This window comes from Haemaphysalis longicornis, unplaced genomic scaffold (assembly GCF_048455015.1).
Source record: "Haemaphysalis longicornis isolate Haplotype H1 unplaced genomic scaffold, Haemaphysalis longicornis Haplotype H1 scaffold_12, whole genome shotgun sequence".
NCBI classification, from domain to species: domain Eukaryota; kingdom Metazoa; phylum Arthropoda; class Arachnida; order Ixodida; family Ixodidae; genus Haemaphysalis; species Haemaphysalis longicornis.
This window is the reverse complement of record NW_027526225.1, coordinates 94,495,313-94,505,882: the sequence shown is the minus strand read 5'-3', so window position 1 is coordinate 94,505,882 and position 10,570 is coordinate 94,495,313. Positions and strand designations below refer to the sequence as shown.

The following is a 10,570-nucleotide window of genomic DNA, read 5'->3' as shown; positions in this document are numbered from 1 at the left end:
TTGTAAGAGAGGCATTTGCGTGAACTCACTTTCTGGAAGATGATTGCGCGATTGTTTGTCACAACTCGTAGTATCTGTCTGAAATTTTGCTGTATAGTGCAGCCTTTGTTGATACTGGTATCTTTTTGTTGTCCACGCATTACACGCCATCGATGCAAGTGTGAAGATTTCCTGTTCTCTGCAGCCCTATCACACGTGTTCATTTACTATTGCATTAAGGTTTGTAAATTGCAGAATTGTATAACAGGAAATGTCTTATTTTTCCACTGAAGCTGTCGAAAAATGTGTTCCTATATTTGCAAATGTTTTCATTTGTACATGTGCATCGTTAGATGATTTCTGTAATTTAATTGAGCATCACTTTCATGCGTCCGTAACTTCAGATGTCTCGGTGCCTGTACGGGCCCCCAAGCACTTTCAAGTAGTCTATGACCTCTTTTCGCTTGGGGGCCCCCTAACAAAATTTTGTTGGAAATAAAACGAATTGAGTTGACTTGTCTTTGGCTGCTTTCACTGAAATTTTTCTACGTAATATTATATCGAAGGTCCCGGTGCAGAATCCACAATGGGACCCTCGTCTGGATATATCTACTCATGTACTCTTCATCCTTTAAAAGAGACAATAAACTTCTTGTTAAGGGAAGCAACTCCAAGTTGGACCGAAACGGGAGAAACGAAGTACAGGACACGCCGCTGTCTTTACTTGTCTTCTATTGCCCTCTAAGTTCGATTTAATTTCCTGCTAGACACGTACCAATCCGCATAGATTAGAGGTCTAGGTACCAGCCGTAAAACACCGTGAAGTTCATGAATCGGATATCGTTCAGTATTGCCGAAACATTGCTTGAACTCACAAAATCTAAACATCATTTATTGGTTTGGCCCGGATTAGGCCCACGCTACACTTGCGAATTGCGGAAGAACAACACGAACGGTCCTTGAATTGGTGTTCTCTGGGTTTTTGGGCAAACTGAAGGTCGATTATCATGTGTAGCTACAAAGAGCCTTCTTAACTATACTGCACTTGTGCTTGGAGTTTCCCAGAACCCTTGTCTTATCTCATTTTTTACGTGCCCATCCCCCTACCAGCGTTTAATCTTCCCCCATCTGCCAGCCTGCTTTACATCTGTATCTTACTCGCAACACCAGCAAATACGACCTGTTTTTATCTCCCCCCCCACACCTCACTGACCGGGGCTAGCATCCTAGGCGAGTAAACAAAATCTTATCCACTTTTAGCGATGGGCAAAGTGTATCCTCGTCATTGGCCATCGTCATCGTCTCTCTAGCAATCGCATATCCTCCGGGCGATTCGATAACCTCGAAGGCACGGAAATTGTACCTCGACGTACAGGAGCGCCTCATCGTATGCCGTCTCGACGCTCTCGCTAAAGTCCCACGTTCCCCAGTAAACGCCAGAGGCGTCTCCTCATATCCGCTCCTTCTGCTCATCCCGGTCTCATTTCTAGGTTGCTTACTTTCGAGGCCGGGTCTAGCGGGTGTGCAAATAACGAGTGGCCGCTGGCGTGCGGGCAGCACTACTGGACTCTGCGTGTCAATGGCGTTCAGCCAGCGCGTGCACTGGAGTAGACAATGCACCCATGCAGATGTCGCGAAGGTCACATGATGTACACGTACTCACTTGGATTGGACTCAGGAACGTAAACAAAATAAACAACCCACGAACAAAAGAAGTGGGCAAAAAACAACAGTTACTAACGTAACAGACATGCTTATTAGTGCGGAGGTTCTGGTTTAATTAGGATGTGCTTTTTATTGTCACAGTTCTGAATGCTTTTTTACTGGCCTTTGGCCTTTGTAAAGCAACCCTGATGTTTTTTTAGTCGGTTAAGCTCTTCACAATTCTTTTCAGGACTCTAGGCTGTTGTAAAATACAGAACTTGTCAAAAGCAGACGTTGTCAAAAGCAGACGTGGTGTCTTTACTTCGGTGTTTACTATTTTCGTACTTTGAAATCTTTTTCCATTTCTAGCCATTTTTTTGGCTGAGCGTTCATATTTTCAAACCTGTGCTTCGGACAGCCTCGCTTTTAGTAGCCACGAAGCGGCACTCGAAGGTGACGGCCCCCAAAAAAGATCGAAAGAAGCTGATTGTTACAAAGTTCCCAGTGTAGTCATTTATTCCGTAACCCACCACTAAAGAAGGTGCACTTCTTAACCAGCTTGCAGACAATTTTCAAGTGCGCGAACGTTATTTTTTCGATATTTTTTTGACCAAGTTAGTTCAACCATTTTTTGTTCCGTTCAACGTATGTAGTTCACCTTAACTCGCACAACTGCCAATCATTACTAATGCATTGCTGAGCTCATTTTATTTGCTTCTTTCTGAATTTATTCACCCTAGCCAACTCTCTTATTGAAGGCAACCTTATGACGCAATTCTATCACAACCCACCGCGCTGGCTCAGTGGCAAAGGCGTTGTGCTGTTGAGTACGAGGATGCGGGCTCGATTCCTGCCGCGGTGGCCGCTTTTCTGATAGAGGCGAAAAGTAAAACGCCCGTGTGTGCGAGATTTCGGCGCACGTTAAATATCCCCAGGTAGTCAAAATTAATCCAGAGCCCTCCACTACGGCGTGCCTCACCGCCTGCGTTGCGTCGGCGCGTCAAACCCTACAATCAATAGTTCTATCACAGAGCCCAATTGTGACTCAACGCTAACTTCAAAACACGTGAAAAACTTCCCATCGTCTTTTTCAATGACTTGTCTCAGGATACAGCGTTGCGAAAGTGAAACAACATTTAGCGCAACATGGCCGGCGAAGGTTGTACGTTTCGTAAATATGGCAGGAATTTTGCGCACCCGAGAATATGATACTGTGCAGGATGGCATCTTGCCTTGGCAGGCGGAACGCCAGCTCTACAGCACCGCTTATTATTGAGTACGGCGTGTGGAGTAATGCCCTTACGCTTCCATAAACACCGCCCGCATGTTTGTTTTCTCGGTGCGTTTATCGTTTCTCTCTCGCGAGCGCTCTTCTTTCTGTCGACTGCGCCTTCATGCCTTCCTCAAGTGAGTGGGCTTAAGAGCTTTCGGAACATTCTCGACGGACCAGAAAAAGCACGAAACTATAGAGGAGCGTTCATTGCGGCTGCTTGGTTCCCATGATAAATTACAGGCTACCCACCACGTCCTTCCCACTGTCACCTGTCCCAACACAACTTAGTTCCACCGAAGGTGTCAGATTGCTAAGCTACGCCTAATACTTTCCGGCCGATTTGTCTCCCGTGATTGATGCTACTATCCTGCTCTTCCTTTAAAAAAAACGGCTACTAGTCACTCTTGTTTTGTGTATGCTGCGCGAAAGATATTAACTACTACTACAACGACTCAACTGAATGGTGTCACCCCCCGCACCTAGGCTTTCTACCATGCTGCTCCGGATTTCCAGAACGTTCCGGTGCTGTTAAATATGCGCAACCCTTCCTTCGAGTTCGTGTTGGGTTGTATTTCCATAAATATTTTCCTCAGCTACCGTTGTGGTTCGACATTCTAGTACGTGTAGTGTTGGGCGGGGTGACAAAATGGATATTCTTGTCAAATAAAATGAATTGCGCTTCTTTTATTTTCTGTTTTCACTTAAATTTTGCGTCTGAACCTGAAGAAATGCTTAAACATTCTCCAGCCACTCAGCCGTATCGCCAAATTTTCGGTTCTTTGGCGGCATTGAAGCAACATGTAAAGACGGAAGGCTCTTTTTACCAGCGGAACTTTTTAGGGGTTCACATGTCCATTAATGATCGTGACGTAAGGCGATTGTAGGCCGATGGCCCGACACATGGCCCCACCTCTTCGACGGCCGTCTAGTGCGGAATCTCGGCTGGTGCGATGCCCTGGTGCACTGCCACCCCAAATATATGCAACGATATGCTACCAGAACTCTGTGGGTCGGCTTGGAGTGCGCGCATACCGGGGCGAGTGCCGTTGTAAACAACCCCACCCCTGCTGGAGGTGACAGCGCCGCCATTTCAGCCGATTTTACAGAACCATATTTAGTATTTAGTATTTTTTTGCTGTTTTCTGCCACCCGTGTGATTTTAGTAGACTTAGTAGGCATTTCTAAACTAGTTTGTTCTTCTGTTTATTTTCTACTTATTGTTTTATTACTTATTCGTTTGAAACGCCTGATTAGGCAAACGTTTGTGATTTTGTTACCCGCTTTTCTGCATTTTAATTTATGTTCTTCTTTCTTGCTTTTTTACCTTTGAACGATGGTTGTAAAATCTGTCTATCACTAGCAAATTCTCCAGAGTTGGCTGTCAAGAAGAAAGTGGGTGGCCTTGGTTGGTTTCATTCCAGATATTTTTTTGTTTTTTTCGCATAATAATCGCTATCTAAGCTTATTAAACCACTAAATCTAAATACGCCTAAAAATATTTTCGTTGTACATTCTTCAGCTTTTGTTTTTTTGTTGCCACGTTTCGTTAAATACGCCTGTAAAGGTTTAGTTGGTTGTTTCTTGCTTCGATGCACCGATGTTCTGGCGTGTAGAAGTCTTCCGATGGTCTGCGTTGGTGCCTGATGATTGCGGCACTAATGACATGACGATGAGAGATGTTGAGGGTTTTTAAAACTGTATACTAAAGCGAAAGACGTATACAGGATATTTACAGACTGAAGTAGACAGAGTTAGAAATAAAGTGGGTTTCTAGGTTAGCTAAAACTTTGTGCCCGCGGCACCCCCGTCAGCGACGGACCCTGGCCTTAGACTACCCAAGTGGTGAGATCCTCCCTAGCCTAACGTGGCTAGCCCGGCAATACGCCGGCCGTGCATAGCACATTAAAACCCTGAGGATTCGACCCTGAGACCTCATGTCTCGTGGTTTTAATGGGTCACTTAGTCTCCACCCCCGATACACGGGCCAATCAGCATCCCCTGGCGATCTGATTGGTCGGGTTACCACATCCGGGTTTAAATTGCGGTGGGCGACGCCCCCCGTAACTCTGAAGCATTGGTCACCCTCTCTCACCAACCAAAAAGGAAAATATCAAAAGCAAATGAAACAGCTACAACAAATATTCGGAAACCCGCGGAAATACATGCGAGCGCCAGGGACAAGCCACTACGAACGCGGTCTGCATCGCCTGTTCTCACGATTCTCGTCCAAAACCGGACAGCCACTCCACGCCAGCTGAAACCCATAACCACCCGTCTTAACGACCGGGCGCTTCCCCAAGATTCTCCGCCGTTGACAGGCGATGCCCCGTTAATTGAACCGTGGGCTGGAAACAGCGCGTAGGGACAACAGGACACGGCGGCCGCCGCAGGCGTCGCATTTTCCCGCGTCCATTCCGGGCCGATGCACGAACCCCTCGCACGGCTTCACCCCGCGGGTGGACGGGCCAACAAAAGTTATCGCCATAAATCGGTGACTGTCTAACCACAGTTGACAGCGCCAAGCTCCCCCGTCTCCAGCCGCTCGACGGACCGGATGGTTTTACAACCTGCTAAACGAAAACGAGGTGGGCCCAGACCCAGCTGCCGCCAAGCCCTCGGAATGCCATTTGAGTCGCCAGGCTACCAATGTTTTCCCATGGCTGCACCATGCACTCCGGCCAAAACAACGCGACGATGCGGCTGCGGCCCCAGACAATGTGTCCTCACGCGAGCGGCGTGACCCAGAGGCCGCTTGCTCTTGACGAGCTGGCTGCCATAAAGTCATTCATTCCCACTACCCGGAACCGCGCCACTCCCTCTGCGTTCGACACATTCCACGTCGCTGGCGCCTGGATCCCTTACAACGCCGCATGCTTTCCCATTTATAGCTGCAGTGAAAAATGTATGCTGCCAAATTCAGTTTGTTTAAATGCTTGGAGGTCGAAATCTGACGCGTGTTAACCTCTCTTCCGCACAACTCGTGCGCAGCGTTTGTAAAGTTTAGGACATTGCCGGCAGCCAAAACGCTAATGCTCACACGCTGGCGTACCATAACGATGCTGACAATGGCAGGGCTTGTAAATGATATTGCAATAGAGCAGTATTGGCAGCAGTTATACCGAAACATTTGCATTTTGGTGTGGCTCACAAGAAGCCTCAGCTTTTACTACATTCCAACCATTTTCATTTCTCCTCTAAGTTTTTGGGTAATAGCTCGTTAATATTACAGATGACACCGAGGGACCGGGTCGAATAAATTATTATATTTTTCACTTAGCAGCCTGTTTTGACCTTTGGGTTGGAACGCATTATAAGAAGAGAGGTTATTCAGAATCATTAAAAAAACTTTTTATTGGGGCACAGAGGCTCAAATGAGTGCGTTCTTCTTCGTCTCCTAGTGTCCGCTATCGTGGCGAACGTATCTCGAAGTCCTGTATACGGACATCACATGCCACTAGGCTTTCACACAGAGTCATGTAAGTACTTACCAGTCCTCGTTTATGCACGAAAATGTGTGACCTTTGAACTTTAACAGCTTGCAAGGGTCAATGAGTGGAACGTTCTGCCAGCACGGCTTCATTGCTTAATCGAGTCCGGTGAAATTATTCTCAAGTTCGAGTCGCAGACGATATATGAACGCTCTCCCTTTTGTGACGGTCTGGTATCCATGTATGATTGGTAAAATCACTGAACACGCATTGCTTTCAGTGGGGTGAAGATGCTTCGAAGATCCTCCTTTGAAGCACCATCGGCAGTCCTCACGTGCCGGCGTCTGGTTGAATTTCCGGCCAGTCATTATCATACGAAAATGCAGGAGGCGCACAAAGGACAACTCGGAAAACACCGAACACGTGATCTGGGCTAGATATAGCGCTGGGTCCCAATTGGTCCAGCTTAAGAGTGGTGCGTCCATTCAATGAGTTATCCGTTGTTGACGCCGGGGGCGACGATGTTGTTGCCGGGTGCCGGGGGGCCTCCGCAGTTCGACCAGCGGATGCAGCGGATCCCCGGCTGGGGAGGCTGGCGTCACGTGACGTATGTGGCCGACCGCCCGATGCTGAGGCTGGTGGTGCGGGTGCGGCTGAGCCGCATTGTGGCCCCCCTCTGGGGACCTCCGCGCTGCCTAAGGCACCCGAGCAGGGCGTCTCGGAAGGAGCCGCGGAAGGAGCGCGACATGAAGCCGTACACGAGAGGGTTCACGCAGCTGTTTAGGTACGACAGCAGGTGGAAGGTGGTGCGCAGGGGCTTGAGGTACGAGTAGTTGAGCGCCGACACGCCTCCGAACGCCGTAAGTACGTTCAGCACCAAGATGGGCGCCCAGCAGATGATGAACAGTGACACCACCAGTATCAACATCTTGATGACCTGCGTTGAGATGTAATCCATCAATCAATGATGCAGATATTACTCTTATCATCAAGCCAAGGAAACCATTTACTCCAGGAAACCTCCGTCCCATTTCACTGAGATCGTGTGCTGGGAAGCTATGAAAATTTAGTGCATAACCGCTTGGTAACCCACATAGGATAATGATCTGTTCCGAATGGCCATGTTTGGCTTTTAACCCTATCTGTCCACGCAAGATATTTTAATCCAACTAAGGTCGGACATTGTTCATCGCCTAAAGTCATGACACTAGCACTGCATACCTCGCTAGACATCAAGAGTGCTTTCCATAAGGCTTCACACTCGGCAATGCTTGCAGGAGTCACATCTCTAGGATGCGGAAAGCGTACGTATGGCTATGTCAGTGCTTTCTTATCAATCTGCACTGCAACAATTGGTCTTGGATATCTTCGATCGTACGCTTTCACGATTCAAGCGCAAGGTACTCCGCAAGGCTCGGTCATCTCGCCACTGTTATTCAACATCATCATGAAGGGCCTCCCAACCAAAATTGCAGCCCATTCCCCGCATTAAACACGCATTACACGTGGATGACCTTTCCTTATGGGCGCCCACAGGCTTCATTAGAGAGCAGCAAGATGCCTTGCAGCAAGCGGGTACTCTTACCCTTCCCTAACTCCAGGCACGATGCCCCCTGTGCGCACCCGAAAAATCGGCTTTGCTGAAAAATCGGCTCCCAGGCTTCTCACAAATCTGCTCGTGGTATACCCGAACCTCAGCTGACCATTGCAGGGCATGCAGTCCCCAACGTCCCTCACTGGCGGCTGTTGGGTCTTACAGAACCCAAAAATGGCTCTGTGCTGGGCCGAATTTCCCCGCAACATAAAACCCTGTCTCAACTGATGCACCTTCTGCAAAGCATCTCCCAATGCCATCGATGCCTTACAATACACCTTACAAATAGTGGAAGCTTTGCTTATTAGCCGTATTACCCTCGGAACCCCATACGTAAGAAACCCCAGCATCATGATTCGCCAAGCGTACAAAACTGCGCTTGCCCCGCCCCCCCCTCCCCCTTCCACTGCGACCCAAAACCTACTGGCTTTGGGAGTTCTGAACACGTGGGAATAGCTGCAAGAAGCCCACAATCCAGCTAAACCACGGCACCTACAATTGACTCCCACAGGTCGACAGGTCCTTACAGCATTAGGGCATTGCCCGATACCCGTGAGGGAATAAAAAAAATGCATCCCTCTAGCCCTGCGAGAATGCATCCGGGTGGCCGCAATCCCTCGCAATATGAGCGCCAACTGCCACATCGGCCGCCAGGCTGCTCGGGCTCGAGCCCTTACTGCGCGATACGGGAGCGACTCCACCCCCCTTAAACACAGATGCTACTCCTTACCCTGGGCGCGACGGGCACATAGCCTGTGTAGTTACGCATACTGGCCGATTCATAAATTCCTCCACTACTACCACAACCTCAGTCGATGTCGTTGAAGAAATTGCCATTGCCCTGGCCGCCACTTCCCGCTCTGAACCAGTTACTATCCTAATCGAAACGCAGACAGCCTGCGCATAAATACCAGATTGGCAGTATTTCTTTATCACTCCTACTCATCCTGAGAAACTGCTCGACATCCCCTGATATCCGCATCGTCGGGACTCCTGGACACGCCGCTACCCCCGGCAATGAAGCGGCTCCCGATTTAGTTCACCGAGCTATTATTAACGGCGGCCAATGTCTACCCCCTCAAGATCAACCCTACCCACTCAAAGGCTACACAGAGATCCTCGCCCATTGCATGCAAACTCGCCGCAGCCTCCCACCGCCACACGGGCGCCTCTTTCGAGAGGACAGTACAACTTGGCGGCGGCTCCACGCGAATACCTACCCACATCCCACCCGCCTCCACCTCATCTTCCCCACCCAGCAACCTTCCCTCGGTGATTACCATCCCCGGTCTAGCACCCTCTACTATATATTATGGGAGTGCCAACGTACTCCGGACTTGCCCCCACTCCCAACCCCCCCCCCCCCCTACCGAGCACTGCTGGGATTCCCTGGCCAACCAAGACGCGTCCAGGGTGGCCAGAGCACGGACAGGCAGCCGAAGTCAAAGCATCCCGGACTTTATTTATTTATTTATTTATTTATTTATTTATTTATTTATTTATTTATTTATTTATTTATTTATTTATTTATTTATATTTATTCTCCATCTCTCACTTTTTCTCTCTCTCTCACGAAACACTGCGTGCATAGTCTTAGCTTTCGCTGGTGATAACTATGTTTATAATTAGTACACCTCAATTATTTTTCCTTGTCAGTCCGCACTCATCATCAGGTCTGCCCGCCCTCATTTTTATGCTTCTTGTGTGTGTAGAAGACTGACGGGTTGTAAGGGCCAACCTGTTTCACGGTGTCCTCGTCGGCTCTCGACGGCTTGCCGAGGAACCTTTTTTCGCCATTGGCACTGAAGCCCTGCTTGCCCGGCGTCTTTTCCAACATTTCTGTACAGGCCCTGCGGAAGAAAACCGAGAAGCTCAAACATACTCCTGGCGGTGGCGGTACGGGCAAAACGAACCCACTTGTATATTGGCAATTCATTACTCAGTGCACATCAACTACTGTTCGACTGGTCTATCAAGCACCAGCACACCTCGAAATACCACCAATGGTGTTAAATCCCATGCCACACTAGCGTTCCGCGGTGGCATCCTGGTGGCCCCGCAATCATGCCCGAACTCTGAGTGCCGTATCCGGAGTAGTCCCCGCCACGCTATTCACCAATGGCACCCTGTAATCCGGTTGCCACCACCACCACCACCACCAACTACAATAAAAATACCTCATTTAGGTCCACTGCAGGGCAAAGACCTCACCCACTAACCTACACCAGGGTCTCTCCTGCGCTGCCCAAGTCCATTTTTTGCATCTAAATTTTTTATTTCGTCTCTCCATCGAGTTGAGGACCTCTCCCGTCTTTTAGTCTCGCCTTTCAGAATCTATTCTGTTGAGATTCTAATCTAATATATTCTATTCTATTCAGAATCTAATCAATTCAGAACATCTAATCAACTGATGTTCTGTTCGTCGTACTACATGGCCAGCGCAAGTCAAGGCCATTTCTGTTTCTTATTGAACTATAGGTGGCATTCGTTGAAAAGTTTAGCTGTCAATTTCTTCGCTTGGCAACACTGGAAACGGCCCCAGACATGGCTGACGCGCGACGGCGGCTGGGGCCATTGCGCCCGCACGCCGAAGAAATAAAAACACCGGCGTGCGTCGTCGGCTTCGTTTCAAGCCGATTCTCAACGGTGGTG

The 10,570-nt window shown here is 48.7% G+C and overlaps 1 protein-coding gene across 1 annotated transcript in view; it reads right to left on the bottom strand.

Moving 5' to 3' along the window:
- Window positions 1-6,254: 6,254 nt before the first annotated feature.
- LOC144162078 (QRFP-like peptide receptor) overlaps window positions 6,255-10,570 on the bottom strand; it is a 99,439-nt gene continuing 95,123 nt past the window's right edge. Inside the window, exons 5-6 of the mRNA XM_077692586.1 lie at window positions 9,657-9,768; window positions 6,255-7,261 (exon numbers count right to left, since the gene is read on the bottom strand). Coding sequence (XP_077548712.1) covers window positions 6,923-7,261; window positions 9,657-9,768 — 451 coding nt within the window. The 3' untranslated portion in view covers window positions 6,255-6,922. The remainder of the gene's footprint in view (window positions 7,262-9,656; window positions 9,769-10,570) is intronic.